This window comes from Macaca thibetana, chromosome 11 (assembly GCF_024542745.1).
Source record: "Macaca thibetana thibetana isolate TM-01 chromosome 11, ASM2454274v1, whole genome shotgun sequence".
Lineage (NCBI taxonomy): Eukaryota > Metazoa > Chordata > Mammalia > Primates > Cercopithecidae > Macaca > Macaca thibetana.
In genome coordinates, this window is record NC_065588.1 from 125,139,482 (window position 1) to 125,160,150 (window position 20,669).

General features: G+C 52.0%; 2 protein-coding genes across 2 annotated transcripts in view; one reads left to right on the top strand and one right to left on the bottom strand.

Moving 5' to 3' along the window:
• Positions 1-20,669, top strand: part of GLT1D1 (glycosyltransferase 1 domain containing 1) — a 582,479-nt gene that overhangs the window by 383,252 nt on the left and 178,558 nt on the right. The window lies entirely within an intron of this gene.
• SLC15A4 (solute carrier family 15 member 4) overlaps positions 15,068-20,669 on the bottom strand; it is a 33,088-nt gene continuing 27,486 nt past the window's right edge. The window contains exon 8 of the mRNA XM_050748581.1: positions 15,068-16,223. Within this exon, the coding sequence (XP_050604538.1) occupies positions 16,063-16,223 (161 nt within the window). The 3' untranslated portion in view covers positions 15,068-16,062. The remainder of the gene's footprint in view (positions 16,224-20,669) is intronic.

The following is a 20,669-nucleotide window of genomic DNA, read 5'->3' on the forward strand; positions in this document are numbered from 1 at the left end:
TCAAAGCACAGCAATTTTGTTTCACTTTGAACGGCCATAATGAAGCCAGCAGCTTACTCAGCACTTTCTGCCAACTATTAACTTCTCTCACATCAATGGCCAGACACTCAGACCCTGCCCAGCCCGGGTGGGTGATGCCAATTCACTAACCAGCCAGGAAGAGGGTATAGTTGTGCCTACTCTGAGCGGCCAGAACTGCAACAAATCAGAAGAGATGCCCCTTCCAAAGAAGATGGCCTAGGGCCTAGAATCCAATCTTGACCAATTTTCTGATGTCTTTGGAAGTCTGGATTTTCTTTTTCATTTTCTTTTTCTTTTTTGAGACAGAGTCTCACTCTATCACCGAGCCTGGAGTACAGTGGCATAGTCTCGGCTCACTGCAACCTCCGCCTCCCAGGCTCAAGTGACTCTCATACCTAAGCCTCTTGAGTAACTGGAATTATTGGCGCCCACCACCACACCCGGTTAATTTTTGTAATTTTAGTAGAGATGGGGTTGCACCGTGTTGGCCAGGCTGGTCTCAAACTCCCAATCTTAAGTGATCCACTCGCCTCGGCTTCCCAAAGTGCAGGGATTACAGGCGTGAGCCACTGCACCTGGCCAGAAGTCTGGATTTTATGATGTAAAAAAATCTCGTGATTCTTTCTCCAATGTTGTGTTTAGTGGTGTGACTAGCATTCCCCCAAAATTCATGCCCACTCCGATCTTCAGAATGTGGTCTCATTCCGAAACAGGGCCTTTGCAGGTATCAGGAAGAATGGAGATGAGGACTGGGCATGGTGGCTCACACCTGTAATACCAGCACTTTGGACACTGAGGTGGGTGGATCACCTGAGGTCAGGAGTTCAGGACCATCCTGGCCAACATGGTGAAACCCCGTCTCTACTAAAAATGCAAAAATTAGCTGGGTGTGGTGGTGGGCGCCTGTAATCCCAGCTACTTAGGAGGCTGAGTGGTGGCAATGCTGCCACAAGTCAAGGGATGCTGGAAGCCACCAGGAGATGGAAGAGGCAAGAAGGGCTCCTAACATAGATAGAGCCTCTGGAGAGAGCCAGACCTGCCAACACTGTGATTTCAGACTCTGGCCTCCAGAACAGGGAGCATAAATGCTTGAACCCAGGAGACGGAGGTTGCAGTGAGCAAAGATCGTGCCACTGCAATCCAGCCTGGACAACAGATCAAGGCTCCATCTCGAAGAAAAAAATAAAAATAAAAAATAAAGAGAATGGAGATGAGATCATTGGGAATTGAGTGGACCCTAAGTCCAATGATAAGTGTCCTTTTAAAAGACAGGAAAGGACACAGCCACAGAGAGGAGGCCACGTGAAGACCGAGGCAGAGATGGGAGCAATGCCGCCACAAGCCAAGGGATGCTGGAAGCCACCAGGAGATGGAAGAGGCAAGGAGCCTCCTACCACAGAGCCTCTGGAGGGAGCCAGACCTGCCAACACCGTGATTTCAGACTCTGGCCTCCAGAACAGGGAGCATAAATTCCAGCTGTGTAAGCCACGAAGTCAGTGGAAATCTGGTCCTGCAGCAGCCCTAGTGAGAACACTGAGCTATTAGGTCAATTGAAGAAAATACCCTCCAAGCTGAGCAGGGTGCCCCGAACGCCACACATAGCCAGAGGGTGCCTGTTGGTGATCTCAGCCTCCTGTAGGCTCAGGATCTGACCCGCCCCAACCTGGTCCAAGGCTCAGGATGAAAATCTCCTCCAGCACAGCAAGCAGCTGTGGAAACGCCAGGTCCTGGAACTCACGGGGGCAAACACTCGTCCCTGGAAGAACCAGATGAACGAGGTGAGGGTGTCTGGATCCAACGCTCTGGGAAGTGCCCCATTCGTGGTTCCCAGACCAGTTCTGCCTTGGGAACAATTCCAGCGTGTGTGCAAGGCATCTGTCCAGGTCAGTGCCCCTGAGTTGGCCGTCTCTGTTCAGGTCTGCCCATGCGGGCAGTACCCTCAGTTCACCAAGACAACTTGCCAGGACTCAGACTCTGACTCCATAGTGGGGATGCCTGGAAACCTGCTCAGCCCCGGCCCTTGGCTAACCCAGGAGCTGGCAGCTATGCTCAAGGAACCCTGTGCGTGGAGGGAGGATGGGACCAAGGGATAGCTTCTCCCTGCCTACCCCGTCTTGTGCCCAAGCAGACAGCTCTGAGATGCATTCGACAAGGCTCCTCCAAAGGACCCAGGGAGTCCGGCCCCGGGTACCCGCAGTGGCCATCAGCTCTGGAACTTCTCTTTCACCTGCTCTCCTTCCTCTCCAGTTTCACTCCCTCATCCTCACTCCTGCTCCTGAGGCTGCATCTCAGGCTGTCTTCCAGGAAAGCCCAGGCTTGAGGTGTGGTCATTCTCTCAAAGTGCAGGAGCAAATCTGCAAGGGCATATATCCCCTCACATGACAGACGACCGGTGTGTTCAAAACTCGTACTGACTTTGAACCTAAGGGGTTTTGGAAAAACAACCTGAGTGACCAGGTTCCATACAAACATTCTGGCGAAAGCTAACGGTATTTTCCTTCTCTGCACAATTTCGTTATTAGAGGCATTCAAGAAAATTCCTTTGCCGTTTTTGAAAACAGCCTGTAGTTCTATGTTTCGGCCACTAGATAGCAGGCTGCATAACAAATGCTGGACATCTCATGGGAATCTCACCAACTGCTTGATCGAAGGTGGGGGCTGTCCTTAAAAAGTGGTTTGTTGGGAAGCCAAGGCAGGCAGATCATCTGGTTGGGAGTTCGAGACCCAGCCTGGCCAACACACCAAAATCCCATCTTTACTAAAAATACAAAAATTAGCCGGATGTGGTGGCAGGCGCCTGTAATCCTAGCTACTTGGGAGGTTGAGGCAGGAGAATCGCCCGAGTTCGGGAGGCGGAGGTTGCAATGAGCCAAGATCGCGCCACTGCACTCCAGCCTGGGTGATAGAGTGAGACTCTGTCTCAAAAAAAAAAAAAAAAAAAAAAAAAAATGGTTTGCCGCTGGGGGCGGTGGTTCATGCCTGTAATCCCAAAACTTTCGGAGGCTGAAGCAGGCAGATCACTTGAGGTCAGGAGTTCAAGACCAGCCTGACCAACATGGTGAAACCCGGCCCCTACTAGAAATACAAAAATTAGCCGTGCACGGTGGTGCACGCCTGTAATCCCAGCTACTTGGAAGGCTGAGGCAAGAGAATTGCTTGAACCCGGGAGGCGGAGGTTGCAGTGAGCCGAGACCATGACACTGCACTCCAGTCTGAGCGACAGAGCAAGATTCCATCTCAAACAAAAAAGAAAAACCAGAAGTGGTTTTCTCCGGAGTCCTGCTCTGTGTGGTTACTCACTGCCTCTACGCGTCAGCCCTGCCTCCCTCACCTCCCTCCCAGGCCTTCTTTCTGTTCACTGCATGCATCAAGCTTTCTCCCGACTTTGGGCTTTTCCCTTAGTTCTCCCGGACTGAAACTCTGTCCTTCGATATTAGCAAGCCAGCTCCTGGTCCCTTGGTGTCCCTGGACAAGCCAACCTAAGACACAGCCCCTCCTTCGACTTCGTCATGCATCACATCATCTTCGCTTCTTCAAAACCCTTTCACTTTCCGAAATGTGACTGTTTGCTGACACATTGATTATTTGTCTCTTGCATGAAAATGTGAGCTCCAGGAAAGCTGAGTTCCTATTTAGTTCACTGCTGCGTCCCTGTCTAAAATGGAGCTACAGCATAAACTGACAGGTGGCTGAGGGATACTTGTTGAGTGACTGAATGATAGGAGTGAATGAATGAACAACCTCTGATGCACAATAAGAACCAGGCTGAATCTCCTTCTCTGACTCTCCTTTTTATTGAGATAGGGTCTTTCTCTGTGGCCCAGGCTGCGGTGCAGAGGCGCGATCTCTGCTCACTGCAACCTCCATCCTCCGGGTTCAAGTGATTCTCGTGCTTCAGCCTCCCGAGTAGCTTGGTTTACAGGTACTCACCACCATGCCTGGTTATTATTATTATTATTATTTTTTCTCTTTTTGAGAGGGAGTCTTGCTCTGCTGCCCAGGCTGGAGTGCGGTGGTGTGATCTTGGTTCATTGCAACCTCCGCCTCCTGGGTTCAAATGATTCTCCTGCCTCAGCGGTGACTTGAGAATCTCCTGAGTAGCTTGGCTTATAGGTGCTCACCATCACGCCTGACTAATTTTTGTACTTTTTTAGTAGAGACACGGCTTTGCCATGCTGGCCAGGCTGGTCTCGAACTCCTGACCTCAAGTGCTTCACCCGCCTCGCCCTCCCAAAGTGCTGGGATTATAGGCGTGAGCCTCTGCGCTCGGCCTCTCTGACTCTGTTGGCGTTGTTTCCAATGTTGTTATGATTCACTGTGAATAACTGAGTCAGTTTGAACTCAGCATGGTGTCTGGAACATTAGAAAAATGCTGACCTGTGTGGTTTGGTTTATGTCTTTGAAATATCTGAGCCCTAAAGAGCAGTAAGCGGGAAGTCCTTTGGGCGTACGAGGCTTGGTTTGGGTTAAAAGATTTTAAATGCTGAGCATAAATCCACTCTGAAGCTTCTCTGATCCTCCCTGAACTGTGTCCATTCCCTTCCTCTAGAAAAGACAAATGACTTATATAGAAGTGAAGTTGTAAATTCTGGCTCATTTGAAGGTGGCTTTGGATAAGTCACCCACTTACAATTCAGAGTAGCCAGAGATTGTGCTGGGCGTGGCGGAGTGCCAGGGATGTTACAGCCTCGAAATAGACAATTCCAAGGGCTGAGAAACGGAGTGACCGTGTGCGGCAGGGCCTGGCAGGAGAGGTGGGGGCGGCTGAGTCTGAAAGAGCAGAAACAGTCCTGCCTCTGTTCACTGTTGCAGCCTTTTGTTCATCATGGAGATTTTTTTGCATTAATTTTGAGTTTTTAAAATATTGAGTTAAGTATTTTTTATCCTGGCTACTGAGATTTTTGGCACTCCCTTCAACTTCGTGCCCCATCTCAGCCCTGGGGCATAGGAGAGCTTCACAACACGGCCTACCGGGGAGCTGGGGTAGGAACGAGTCCCTGGTTTCTCCAAACTCAAAAGACCCAGGAGAGAACGCTGAACTACCTTAGGGCCGTGAGATGATCACTTACTTCTGTAGCTTCAAAAACATGAGGAAGCACGTGAGTGCGGCATGGAAGATTAACTACATTCAAACAAATATTCTCCATAACTACATTCAAACAGACATTCTCCATTCATTTCCTATTGCTGCTTCAACAAAGTATGGAGAACCTTGTGGCCTAAAATGGCACAGATGTATTATTTTTCAGTTCTGGAGGTCAGATTGTAAAATGGACTCACTGGTCACTCCAGACACTGTGCTGCTAAAATTCCTATGTGACAGCCCAGTCCCCAGGGTGATGGTGTCAGGAGGTGGGGCTTTGGGAGGCCATCAGGCCTCGAGGGTGGCACCCTCATGATGGGGTTAGTGCCCTTATGAGAAGGGATAGGAAGGAGAGGATCTCGGTACCACGTGAGGACACAGCATGAAACAGGCGATGGGCAAATCAGGAGGGGCCTCACCGGCCGTCCAATCAGCCAGCGCCTTGACCTTGGACGCCACAGCCCCCAGGACTCTGAAGAATCTATTCCTGTTGTTGAAGCCGCGGCTACAATATTCGGTTATAGCAGCCTGAACGAATTAACACATCGGCTGAAACCAAGGGTGCTGACACAGCTGCGTTCCCCCTGCAGGTCCCAGAGCAGAATCTATTTCCCGGCCTCTTCCAGCTTCCAGAGGCGCCCAAACCCCTGAGCTTGGGGCCCCTCCCCTCCTTCTTCGGAGCACGTCGCTCCCACCTGGCCCTCGTCCTCCCATCTTCTGATTCTGACCTCCTGCCTCCGTCTTTCACTCATGAAGAGCCTTGTGACCTTGGGGCCCACCTGGCTAGTCCAGGACAATCTGCTCATCTCCACGGCATCAACATAATCGCACGAGAAAGGTGCCCTCCGTCATGTGAGGTGACAATCACAGGTTCTGGGATCAGGGCAGGACACCTGGGGTTGGGGGCTGGGGGTGGTAATTATTCAGCTCACAGCAAAGCTGGTCTGAATCCTAACCCAAAGTTAACTGAAAAATTCTAGAGATCTATTGCACAACACAGCTATAGTTAACAGCCAGGTATTATGTTCTTGAAATTGATGAGAGGTCTCAAGTGTTCTTAATCACAAGTAAAATATGTGCACTAATGCATATTAATTAGCTCGATGTAACCACTCCACCAGGTATATCTTTCCAAATGTGTTGTACACAATAAATATTAATATATACAATTTTTGTCAATTCAGTAAGTTTTTTTAATGGAGAACAAGCTCATGATCTAATGCCTGCTCCCAACACTAACTCACTTTAAGAGGCTGCCATGGGTGAAGGACTCTGCGAGGCACTTGCTTAGGGCAGGGGCCTCGCCTCAGCTGCCCTGCTCCTGGCACTGGCCGGTGGGTCATTTTAAATGAGGGGCTCCCGGCTGGGCACAGTGACTCACATCTGTAATCCCAGCACTTTAGGTGGCTGAGGCGGGCAGATCACTTGAGGCCAGGAGTTCGAGACCAGCCTGGCCAACATGGCAAACCCCGTCTCTACTAAAAATACGAAAATTAGCCACGCGTGGTGGCAGGTGCCTGTAATCCCAGCTACTCGGCAGGCTGAGGCACAAGAATTGCTTGAACCTGGGAGGCGGAAGTTGCAGTGAACTGAGATTGTGCCACTGCCCTCCAGCCTGGGTGACAGAGCGAGACTCTGTCTCAAAAAATAATAAAATAAAATAAACAAATGAGGGGCTTCCGGTGGGTGACAAATCTGCCAAATTGAATGCTGACAGCGTCATCAGGGGATCCCGGAGGCTGCTGGCCAAAAATGCCAGAGGTGAGTCCTCCTGGCCCAGGGAGGCTGCTCCGCGTGGAGAGGGGGCACAGCTGGCCCCCTGAAGCAGGTGTTTTCACACTGGTCTCCATCCGCACCGGTAGTCAAATGCTGCAAAGTGCCTGAGCAGGATCAGACATCTACAAACGGGTGGCCCTCCCCGGCCCACCGACCTCACAATCCCTCCAGGAAACCTATGTGGAGGGGACGATTTCCCGGCCTGGGCATCGGGAGGTGCGAGGGCCCAGGGGTGGGGCTCAGGGGTCGGTGCTGGGCAGGAGTGGTCCTGGGCACCAGCCCTCAAGGGTCCACCTGCTCCCGAGGAAAGCTGTGCCCATCCCGCGCACACTCACTCCCTCGTCCCATCTCACCGCGTCGTCCCGCCTGCTGGAGGTTTCTGTGTAGAAGGCCGTGCCCTCCCAGAAAGGACTGGCGGTCCCAGCCCTGTGGCCCATCACTGAGCGACAGCTCCGAGTGGCTCTTTCCCATTTCCCTGAGGGATGTGAAATTGCAGTGTGAGCATGGAGAGCAGCTCTCCAGAAGCGCTTCTGCCCGGCGGAGATGGGATTCCGGTTACAGCGGCGTCATGGAGTGCTGCTTCACCAGCCCGAACGCACAGAGCACAGGTTTAACTTCTGCTGGGTATAAATGGGCTACTGCGGTTTTCCTGACTTCAGGAACATACGGCTTTTGTGTTCGGGATGTAGAAAAATTAAAGTCCTAGACCAAAAATGAAAAGGAAATAAGGTGGCCCGCTGGGGCCCGTTTTCTCTGCGTGGGGAGTTTGGATGACTTGAGAGCGGGGAGGGCTTTTCTTTCTTCTTAATTCAGTTCTCTGAAGCTGGTCATCTTGTTCATGTCCATATCTGTACTCACGAAGTAAATCTGTGCAGTAATATAAAGAATAAAACTTCGTGTCTAGATCTGCAGGAAGAAAGTTTGATTTTGTAAGCTATTAGCACTGCCGGTCCTGGAGGAAGCAGTTTTAGCATTTACCAGCTTTGTGCGGAAGGCATTTTTGATGGACGATGAGCTTCTCCTGTGACAACATGCCAGGGCTTCACGCAGGTGGCTTCAACACCCTGGAATTTGGCTGCCAGGCAGCAAAGGTTGGTTTCTGTGCCACTGGAACAGGCAGGATCACAGCCTCTAAGGAGGTCCCAGTTCCCTTCTTCCAAGGACACCCGTCACATTGGATTTAGGCCCCACACTGATCCAGTGTGGCCCCATCTTGATTCCATCCACAAAGACACCTTGTCCACATGGGGTCACAGGTTCTGGAAGGACATGAAGGCTGGGACTATATTAGTCAACCCAGTTCAGCAGCCATCTGCTTCTCTACCAGGATGGATGCTGAGAGGCAGCTATGTCACAGGAAGGCTGGCCCCCATGACCTCAACATTCATGCTGGATTGGGCCTGCCTGGCCCTAGGTCCTGCAGAGCCGTGGTGGAGGCATGGCTTTTTCCACTCCCTCTTTTTTCTCCTCCAAGTTCACAGCCCCCTGTGTTTCCCCCTTAGACTCTGCTAACAGTGAGGACCTGGAGGCTTCTTTCTCCCTGAATGGCATCTTCTTGCCACGCTCAGGATCCTGCTGTGTGTAGGGGCCAGTAAAAGCATCTGCACCATTTACACCTCATCTTCCACTCACTAAATCCAAACCCCAGCCTTCACCCAACACAGTGAGCTAGGTCAGGAATCCAGCCCTTTCCTACAAAAATAATAGTCACATGGCCGGGTGCAGTGGCTCTCGCCTCCAATCCCAGCAGTTTGGGAGGCCGAGGCGGGTGGATCACTTGAGGTCAGGAGTTTGAGACCAGCCTGGCCAACATGGTGAAACCCCATCTCTACTAAATTCTTGGCCAGGTGCGGTGGCTCATGCCTGTAATCCCAGTGTTTTGGGAGGCTGAGGCAGGAGTATCACTTGAGACCAGGAGTTTGAGACCAACCTGGGCAACATAGTGAGACAGCGACTCTACAAAATATAAAATAAAAAAGTAATTGGGTGTAATGTAAGTCTGTAGTCCCAGCTACTCCGGAGGCTGAGGTGGGAGGATTGCTTGATCCCAGGAGGTTGAGGCTGCAGCCAGCCATGACTGGCAGCAAAGCAAGACCCTGTCTCAAAAAAATAAAGAAAGAAAAGAAAAAAAAGCCGGGCACAGTGGCTCATGCCTGTAATCCTAGCAATTTGGGAGGCCACGGCGGGCAGATCACCTGAGGTCAGGAGTTCAAGACCAGCCTGACCAATGTGGAGAAACCCCATTTCTACTAAAAATACAAAATTAGTCAGGGTGGTGGTGCATTCCTGTAATCCCAGCTACTCGGGAGGCTGAGGCAGGAGAATTGCTTGAACCCGGGAGGCAGAGATTGCAGTGAGCCGAGATCTCGCCATTGCACTCCAGCCTGGGTATCAAGAGCGAAACTCTGTCTCAAAAAAAAAAAAAAAAAAAAAAAAAAAAGGGTGAGGTGCAGTGGCCCACGCCTGTAATCCCCGCACTTTGGGAGGCCGGTGTGGGCGGATCACCTGATGTCAGGAGTTTGGGACCAGCCTGACCAACATGATGAACCCTGTCTCTACTAAAAATAAAAAACTTAGCCGAGCGTGGTGGTGGCGGGTGCCTGTAGTCCCAGCTACTAGGGAGGCTGAGGCAGGAGAATCACTTGAACCTGGAAGGTGGAGGTTGCACTGAGCCAAGATCGTGCCACTGCACTCCAGCCTGGGTGGCAGAGTGAGACTCTGTCTCAAAAAAAAAAAAAAAAAATTCGCCACTTTACTCCGAAGCCAGACTTTCAGGAAGAAGCTTATTTTCATTTCTCTGTTCTTGAAAGTGGAAACCTCCCTTGCCCTGCATTCCTCTTTTCTGTGAGTCCCTTGAGGGCGTCTCCTCTCTCCTCCAGCTGTCTGCAGCCTGTCAGGACCCCACACAGAGCTCAGCTTGCCGGCAGGACCTGTGACAGCGTGGACCACCCCATCCTCTGGAAATGCTCCCTTCACTTGGCTTCCAAGACAACTCCTTAGCCTGGGAACCTCAGGTCCCTACACCGTCAACATCCAGGCCCTCGCCGAGCTCACCCAAACTCAGGCGACAGGTGTCTACCCGCAGGTGGCTCCAAATGCATCCTTTCCAACCCCAATCACAGCAATCAGACATGCAGAGCCGCTTTTGGACATCTGTCTGGAGAAGCCCTTTAAGCTTGAAAGAAGGGATTCGTGATTGACTTGAGAGTTCCAGAAAAGGATTAATATACCAATAGTTTTTATTTATTTATTTTTTAGACGGAGTCTCCCTCTGTCACCTAGGCTGGAGTGCAGTGGTGTGATCTCGGCTCACAGCAATCTCCGCCTCCCGGGTTCAAGTGATTTTCCTACTTCAGCCTCCTGAGTAGCTGGGGTTACAGGCATGCACCACCACACCCGGCTCATTTGTTGTATTTTTAGTAGAGACGGGGTTTCACCATGTTGGCCAGGCTGGTCTCAAACTCCTGACCCCACGCAATCCGCCCTGACAGAAGCTCTGATTGAGCAACAGGGAGATGCTAGGGACGGGTAAGGGAAGTTATGCAATGGACCTGCCCAACTTCAACTCCCACCATCAAAGCCCTAGAGGTCAAGGGGCTCATCCTGCGTTTCTGGGAAATGCGGTGCTACCTGTCAGCCTCCTCAACTCCCTATGCATTCTGTGGCTGAATTCTGATGTCACTAGAGACACAGCCCGGCACAGAGACCGGCACAGAGACCAGCACACAGCTTTCTGTGCTGTCCTCACTGCTGGGAGGCTGTAGCCAGGCCTACTCCCTGAACATCTGGGGGTATCTGCTCATCTCGTCTCGAGACACGTCTCTCACGACACATTGGTTTGGGATTAGGTCAAACAGAAAAAACAAGGTCCCTGGCATTGGGCTGGCTTCCTCTCCAAGCAGCCCTGTGACAACCTGAGCTTGCTTAGCTCCTTTGGAAACCAGCAAATGCTGAGTTTTCTTGTTACCATCCAGCTTTCCATCATTCGGCTGTTTCTTTCGCCCTTTACATTCTGTACTTTTCATTTGCTTTAATAGATTCTCGTCCAACAAGTCACTTGGTAGGCATTATCTCCTTTAAAAGGCCCTGTTTCCAAAAGAACAACATGTGACAATGAACATTTAAAAATATTTACTCAAGTGACTTCATCGAGAATCCCCGTAAGGTGTCTGGCGCGTGTTAGTAACAGTGCATCACTTTGTGGCACAGCGACTTCCTATCACTGCAGCACTCGGCCCCTGCTTTATGTGCTTTTTTCCCCAGGTGATGGGATTTTGCACCAAGTGAAAGAATTGGTGATATGGAGGATCATCCATTTTTTATTACCTGGATTTCGGAAGTGATCAGGGTTTTGGACGGGCCTGGTGTGACTGTGAGATGCTGGGCTGTGGGGAAGTGTGATGTGATGTGGTGCTGTGCGCTCCCCAATCCTCCCGGAAGCAGCATCTCGGCCCCTGGGTGTGGGGGGCACGAGGCCGGCCCCAGGGACCCTGAACTTGCACAGCCCGTCAGCAAATTCAGGCAGGACGTGCGGTCGGTCTCACCCTGGGGTCACTGACCACAGGCCCGGTGGGTCCCTGTCAGTCTTAAGAACTTTTTCTCCACATCTGCCCGTGACACCGTGGAGAAATGAAAAGCCCTGTCCTGACCAGCTTCCCCGAGTAGAAAGTCGGGGTGAGCATCTTCACGTGGAGTGAGAAGACATTTGCTTCATGAGGCCAACGAAAGCCAGTTACACACACACCAAAGCCTTCAGGGCAGACACGTGTTTTGTGCTTATTTATTCAGTTACTGCTTCATGCTATAGAGTGAACCTCATCAACTACTCTCTAAATTCAGATGAAAACGTAAAAAGTTGTCCGATAAAAGAACAGACTTTACTCTCACAGAACACTTCTGACGCCGGATGGGAAAGAGGCTTTCCTTCCCCGCGTCACACAATGCTCCGGGGGACACCAGCATCCTAGAGTGTCCTGCAATATGCCCTGCCACCACCCACCTGGAGGCAGCATCAGGATCCCAGGGCTGAGGGCTCAGGTCCACGAGGCTGCCCCCACGGCAGATGCCAGGCGCAAGTAGTGGGCTGTCATCTACGCTTCTGACCAACGACAAAGCAGGGACTCCCTCTTCGGGTTCAGCTGATTTGCCAGAGCGGCTGTGAGCTCGGGAAACACTGTACTCCCGTGTGCCTGTTTATTATCAAGGCTGTGACGAGGACATGGAGGGACAGCAGGTGGAGCTGTGCAGGGTGAAGTGTGTGGGAAGGGGACCGGGAAGCCCCCCAGGTGTGCCACCCTCGGGAAACCCCCATGAGTTCAGCAACAAGGAAGTTCTCAGAACCCCAGGCCTCTGGGGTTTTATGGAGGCTTCATTACGTAGTCAAGAATTCCTGGAGGTGGGGGAGGGGAGGGCTACGAGTCCCCCACCTCCTATCACCAGGCTGGCTCCCCAAGTAAGCAGCCCCCCTCCTGAGCATGTCCAGGAGCCACCACAGATGGCCTCATTAGAACAAAAGATGCTCCCATCACCCAGGAAATTACAAAGGCCTTAGCAGCTCTAGGTCAGGAGCTGGGGTCAAGGGGTCAAACAGCAAATATGAAAATGCGGGCTTCTCCTAGTGCCCTATCTACAGGGGTTGTGGGAGTTCTGTCCCAGGGATTTAGGGCCCAGACCAAATCTGTTTCTTATCTCATCACGATATCACAGGCTGGTACCCTGATGACTCTCAACCCTTCAACTGACTTTCTGGAGAGAATTTCCCTCGTAACATCAAGGGTGCACCTAGCTAGGAGCGGGAGCTGGCGGGACAGGCGGACGGATGTGGCGGCTCCCTCGCTGTTCACACAGCCCGGGGCATCAGACGCACAACGCACATACTTTTACATTTGATATATCCTGAAGACATGAATTCTGTCTCTGGAAAGTGGTATCCTTCCTAGCACAGGCTTTTCAAAACCTGCCCCACTTGTTTTTAACCTGGGCTCACACCTCCGGCCCCTCTGAGATGCAGTGATACCATCAGTGTCATCTGTCTTCACTCTATTCTACCTCAATTGGTTGAAATTTCCTTATATTTTTCTGTAGTTCTTCTATACTTTGTATTACACAACGAACAACAACGTGAGGGTTTTTTGGTTTGTTTTTTGTCTTCTCCAAATGCTGAAACTATCCTTCAATGCAGAGGAGGCTGCAGAATCAGCAGACGCCCCGGAGCATCCCAGGGCTGTGCAGCAGCGCCCTTCCCCACCCTCCCCTCAGTTCCCGACTCGGGAAGCTCTGTCTGTGCCTTCCATGCAGCGGGGAGGAATCCTCACCACACCCGTGACCACACCCGTGACCACACCCGTGACCACACCCGTGACCACACCCGTGACCACACCCACACCCGTGACCACACCCGTGACCACACCCGTGACCACACCCGTGACCGCACCCGTGACCGCACCCGTGACCGCACCCGTGACCGACGACACCCGTGAGCGCACCCGTGAGCGCACCCGTGACCGCACCCGTGAGCGCACCCGTGAGCGCACCCGTGAGCGCACCCGTGACGACACCCGTGACACACCCGTGACACCCGTGACACCCGTGACCGTGACCACACCCGTGACCGCACCCGTGACCACACCCGTGACGCACCCGTGACCGCACCCGTGACCGCACCCGTGACCGCACCCGTGACCACACCCGTGACCGCACCCGTGACCGCACCCGTGACCGCACCCGTGACGACACCCGTGACCGCACCCGTGACCGCACCCGTGACCGCACCCGTGACCACACCCGTGAGCACACCCGTGAGCACACCCGTGACCGCACCCGTGAGCACACCCGTGACCACACCCGTGACGACACCCGTGACCACACCCGTGACGACACCCGTGACGACACCCGTGACGACACCCGTGACCACACCCGTGACGACACCCGTGACGACACCCGTGACCACACCCGTGACCACACCCGTGACGACACCCGTGACCGCACCCGTGACCACACCCGTGACCACACCCGTGACCACACCCGTGACCACACCGTGTGACCGCACACCCGTGACCCGCACACCCGTGACGACACCCGTGACCGCACCCGTGACACCCGTGACCGCACCCGTGACACCCGTGACGACACCCGTGAGCACACCCGTGAGCACACCCGTGAGCACACCCGTGACGACACCCGTGACGACACCCGTGACGACACCCGTGACGACACCCGTGACGACACCCGTGACGACACCCGTGACGACACCCGTGACGACACCCGTGACCACACCCGTGACGACACCCGTGACGACACCCGTGAGCACACCCGTGACGACACCCGTGACGACACCCGTGACGACACCCGTGACGACACCCGTGACGACACCCGTGACCACACCCGTGACCACACCCGTGAGCACACCCGTGACGACACCCGTGACGACACCCGTGAGCACACCCGTGACACACCCGTGACGACACCCGTGACGACACCCGTGACGACACCCGTGACGACACCCGTGACGACACCCGTGACGACACCCGTGACGACACCCGTGAGCACACCCGTGACGACACCCGTGACGACACCCGTGACGACACCCGTGACGACACCCGTGAGCACACCCGTGAGCACACCCGTGACGACACCCGTGACGACACCCGTGAGCACACCCGTGACGCACACCCGTGACGACACCCGTGAGCACACCCGTGAGCACACCCGTGACGACACCCGTGAGCACACCCGTGACGACACCCGTGAGCACACCCGTGAGCACACCCGTGAGGACACCCGTGAGCACACCCGTGACGACACCCGTGAGCACACCCGTGAGCACACCCGTGAGGACACCCGTGAGCACACCCGTGAGGACACCCGTGAGCACACCCGTGAGCACACCCGTGAGGACACCCGTGAGCACACCCGTGAGCACACCCGTGAGCACACCCGTGAGGACACCCGTGAGCACACCCGTGACGACACCCGTGAGCACACCCGTGAGCACACCCGTGAGCACACCCGTGAGGACACCCGTGAGCACACCCGTGAGGACACCCGTGAGGACACCCGTGAGCACACCCGTGAGGACACCCGTGAGGACACCCGTGAGCACACCCGTGAGCACACCCGTGACGACACCCGTGAGCACATGCCACACCAACAGCGACCGAGGACGAACCACGCAAAGAACCAGCTCACGGATTTCGAATCTGAGATGCTTTTTATAATAAAGTTATGCCAAAAATACAGCAACAAATACAGAAAAATTATTAACAAACGTAGAAGCCCCAGATACATGTACAATAACAGTACAAAAATGTGACCAAACAGCTCAGTTCACATTTAACACTTCCAATTATTTTTCATTACACTATTTCTGTTTAGAAGAATGTTTTCCTTACATACAACCATGATCGGTCTTTAGTCCCAATCGTACCAAAATAAAGCTATACATAAGCACTGACTAGGTAAGGTAGGAAATACCCTGTGAGTTGCTCTGTGGCTTGAGATGGGACACATGGTCTCAAATGACTCTTATGCATGCCTTGCCTTAAGAAAGAAAAGTAATGTTGATGGTTTAAAAAGTAAGTACTTTTTGAAGCAGCAGATGAAATGTGTTTACTACCAGCCTAAATCAAAGAACATGGCAAGAGCAAGATTGTTCTTAGGAAGGAAACCATAAAGATGGCATTTATGTAAAATCCTTGCAGCATCTGACCATGCTTTTATCTTCAAAAAAAAAAAAAAAAAATCCTCACTTTCCTCAGTATAAGTAGCAGTTTATTAATTTTTTTTTTTACGGTGAGATCGCATGGCTATGGGAAGCAGGTGATACATTTGTTTAAGAAACTGGGACGCCGACTAACGTGTAGTTTCCCAAGACTGCAGTCTCCATTTGTGGGTTTTTGTCAAAAAGGGAACCCAGCTAGAGGATTCACAGAGACCCTGAATGACAAGCGACATACTCGAAATCTGCAGCTCTCCTCCCGGAGGGCCCAGCGTGCCAGGAGACACGCTGCAGTAAGGCACTTACCTAGCTCCTTTGGATAGAAGGAAAGAAGAAATCAATCCAGGCAACATGCAAGTTTCAGTGAAGGCAGAGTTTTATGGGAATTTAAAGTCTTGCCTGTTCTCAGTGCACCCGTCAGTTACTAACATGTCAGCCTCAGAAACCGCACATGGCCTCAGGAAGGTCAGGCCCTCCCACCAGTGGGCATGCCATTGGCTCTTGATCGCTGATGGTCTCGATGATGGTCATATTTCACAGAAATAATGAGGAAAAGCAGGAGGGTAGCTCCTTGAATAGCAGCCAGAAGAAAAAAGTAATAGTTCAAATAGCAGCCATTAATATTACCTGGAGAAAACAAAAGGAAAGCGGCAGGTAAGCTGCACTGCTACAGGTATTTTTCAAGACTTTACTATTCAATCTGGTTCCTACTAAGGTTTAACTGGAGTCATAAAAAAAGAAACAAATGTTTTCTCTGTAGTCCAAAATACACAAGTATCTTGCTTTCAAAACCACTGGAGAAGCTCCCTGAAGTTAGATACATCTCCAACGGGGGCTCCAGAGGTGGGCTCTCTTCAGCCCCCCACCTGCCCCTAGCAGCCCATCCTCTCTTTTGTAAGGTAAAAGGAGGAGGTTCCCTGAGGAAACTAGAGGAAAGGTAGCTCCCCAGCACTCAGGAAAATCCCTGCGTGGCCTGCAGAGACACATGCGGTAGTGAAGGGGACAGTGTCGATGCAGAGTGTGCCTAAGGCCATGTGACAACGCTGCAAATCAGGAGCAAGGGGACACCTTCCAACCCAGCCTCCTGTGACCGCTAACCCCCCACACCAGAACACCTGGGCAAAGTAAAAAAATTACCTTCCTGTGTTCTCGCCACCAGAAACAAGTGTTAGCCGGTCTGGTGTTATTTCCTTCCTGCCTTTTCTCAGGCAGTGTTCCTCCCTTCAACTACTTCAAGGGAACTTCCTCCAATTATAGTTATGATTGGCCTGGAACTGTATTGTTGAGGAAGGCAGACATGAAGGTAACAAAAGAGCACCTGACTATCTCCTTGTCGAATCCCGAGGTGAACATCTTTCTAACTTGGCTACAGAACCTGTGCGCTTTGTAGCACCACAGATCACACTATGACACAGCCTGAACCTCGTGAACTCCGGATTCACTGCATGGGTCACTGATGGGAAACCACACACCCAACCCACCAGGGCCAGCAGCTGGGCAATGTGTCAAAGGATGAGATGAGCTGGTTTTTAAATGTCTTAAACATGTTCAGGTTTTAGCATCCTCAACCTGACACAAGCAGATACCTCCGCATACTTTAATACAAAAAGTTAGGGCCGGGCGTGGTGGCTCACGCCTGTAATCCCAGCACTTTGGGAGGCCGAGACGGGCGGATCACGAGGTCAGGAGATCGAGACCATCCTGGCTAACACAGTGAAACCCCGTATCTACTAAAATACAAAAAAAAAAAAAACTAGCCGGGCGAGGTGGCGGGCGCCTGTAGTCCCAGCTACTCGGGAGGCTGAGGCAGGAGGATGGCATAAACCCGGGAGGCGGAGCTTGCAGTGAGCCGAGATCGCGCCACTGCACTCCAACCTGGGTGACAGAGTGAGACTCTGTCTCAAAAAAATAAAATAAAATAAAATAAAATAAAATAAAATAAAATAAAATTCATCTGGGAAAAAAAAAAAAAGAGTTAGCGTACACTGAATACCCAACCCAGTCCCAGGCACTATGGAGGCATTTTACATGCAACGTCTGCATCCCAAGCAGGCTGGACAGTGCAGAGGCTAAGGTCATGGGCCATGCAACTCAAGTGGTAAGGCTTGAATCCGGCCTCTGAGATCTCTGTCAGTTTCCTCATCGGTAAAAGGAGCAGCGTTTCAGAAATCGGCACTCGAGAAGGAGCCTGGACACGGTGAGGGTGCCAGCACCACGCACTACAGTCATAATCCCCCTTTCACAGAGGTCTGGAACTGTCCACCTGCAAACTGGCATCTCTCCATCAGAGAACAGAGTTTGGCCAGCACCGGCTAATATCACCACTCAACGTGGAGACATGGGAACGACATGTGTGCAGAAAACGGCAGGACATTAGCTCATCATGACTGATCATCCAGGACACGTCCAGGCCAAGCCGAGTGTCGCCCTGTGCTCTCCACCACGGCTGCTCCTGCCACCATGGCCGTCCCTCTGTCTCCGTTCCACGTACATCACCTGCCACTGGCTGGAAAGCACTGCTGCATGTTTCCGCACAAGGTCACAGGTGCCTGTGGCCGGCAACATTACGAGGGAAGCGAGTGCTTTGGAATCGAGTTGCTCCATTTTCTGCTCCTCTTCAAAAACACTTTCTCATTTGTTTATTTTAAAAAGTGAGACTTCCTTTCTTCTGAAGATCTTTTTAAAGTTGGGTTATTCTGGCACTTCCTTTTTCTATCTGAACATATATCGCATGTTCAACAGTGCATTTACCAAATAAACACAATATAATATGCGTCGGGGCTGGGCGCAGTGGCTTATGACTATAATCCCAGCACTTTGGGAGGTCCAGGTGGGTGGATCAACTCAGGTCAGGAATTCAAGACCAGCCTGGCCAACATGATGAAACCCCGTCTCTACTAAAAACACAAAAAATTAGCCAGGTGTGGTGGCGGCACCTGTAATCTCAGCTACCTGGGAGGCAGAGGCCGGAGAATCATCGCTTGAACCCGGGAGGTGAAAGGCTGCAGTGAGCCAAGATCGTGCCACTGCACTCCAGCCCGGGCAACAAAAGTGAAACTCCATCTCGAAAAAAAAACCCCACACATCTGTACGGTAAGATCTCACACATTTTTAAAGAATGCTCATTCACACCGATTAAAGAAGATAACAACTTCCTGTCTACTAGTAGATTGAGAAAGAGAGCTGCTAATATCCTGAATTCTACCAGACTAAACCTTAATTTTTTTCCAACAGATGTTTTACAATATTCATTCAGTCCTTGCGACTTACCAGGCCCTGTCCTGGGCACTCAACGGAGATGAAAGCCCCAGCTTCCTGGAGGCTGGCACTAGCTGTCACTGCTGTCCCAACACTGGCCTTTGACGCTACTGAGACGAGGTTGTCATCAAAGTACCAATGACATCATTTTATGTGCCTATTTTGAAACACGAGTCTCCTCAAATGTACCAGTCACGGAAAACTTCCCAAGCTAAAGCTGGCAGGCCACGTGAACTGAAGGCTGCGCTGTCCTGCAGGAGCGGAGGTGCGGTCCGAGCCCGCCGGCAGACATACACCACGCCTCGTCAGAGTCTGTCTTACGGTGGCATTACACAGGGTGTTCGGAAATGCCTAAGTCGCCTGGGAGAAAACCTCCCGTGCATTCCTGGGCGTCTTCACAGACAGAAGGATAATTACATAGGAAGACGGCAAACACTGGGGTTTTGACATTTGACAAGACAGACTCTTGGGCCCTCGGGGAACGAGCACATCTGTCCCGCAGGCTCACAGGCAGGACAGGTATTCACAACAGCCCCACACTGCCAGCATCTGGGCACCCACCGACAGCGGCATGGATAAATGCCTTGTGACCGCTCATACGAAGGAGCGATACTCAGAAGTACAGGGGAGACACTCACAGATGGAAGTGCTAAGTGAAAGGAGACAGCCACAGTCCAGCACAGGACAGGACAGGGTAACCTGTGGGGGCCAATGCTGGAACAGCACAGGTTTACCTTCTGTGGGGGGCCGTAAACTAAGGAGAGATGCAAGGAGGGCTTCCAAAAGGGCCTCCACTGAGATCCAGGCTGCAAACACAGCAAGCTGCGCTTAAGATTAGAGACCTTTACTATGGTATGCACGTTCTCCCCAGCTTAAATAACACTAATAAAAGGAGCCTGCTGGGAGGCAGGCAAGAAAAAACCAATGTAACAAAACTCTGGGGACTCTCCCTTCACAGTCCTGTGACTTTACAGAAAGCTATTTCCTGTGCCAGTCACGAGACGCTGAGGCAGGGCCTGGGATAAGGGTGGCACAGACACCCCCGGAACCTGGCCTGAGAGCTGCTGCTCCTTCCAAGGCCACACAAATTCAGGAAGAACTCTCTCTGAGGAGTGGGCTTCCTGTGGATTTCCCACGTCACAGCCTTTATTTCTCCACCCAGGACGCCAAGGGCTGCTCGACAGATGAGCTCCAACTCTCCTTACTGGTGTGAACCAAGCAGGCTGCCATGCAGCCGAGGGGCACAGCCTGGGGGCTGCTGGCAAACACGCCTCCTTCATGGAACACTTTCCATTCTTGAAAACAACAGACAGATCCTGGCCCACCCCCAGCACACTCGTCCTGAGTGCACCAATGCAGGAAATCCACAACCAACCTGTCAGACAGAAATGATGAATGAAAGGTCAACTATGAGATGTGAAATTAAAGTAAGAATGAGGATTAAATGACTAGAAAGCAACGAGAATGACCAGCCAATCCTTTATGACACATGTAAAGATAAAACACAAACCAAGAACCAGAATCTTCGTCTTCAGAGCTATGGACTTGGTCTTTCTTTGAAGTCTGTCTGTCCCATGTACCACAAGCGGATCTTACTCCCCGGGCTGTCCATCTTCAGGAGAAGGCGAGAATGAAATGCCAGCCCCAAATCCACTTGCCCTCTTCAGAGCAAGCAGCCCTGAGCTGGCCATGGAGGTGGCACCCACAGCCAGAAAACATCGGTGACAAGTATCCAGGGGACATTGGTGGCTTGGAGTTCCGGGCCTTACATTAGGACTCCACAGGCCTACACTCGTGGAAGGACTCTGGGAATTC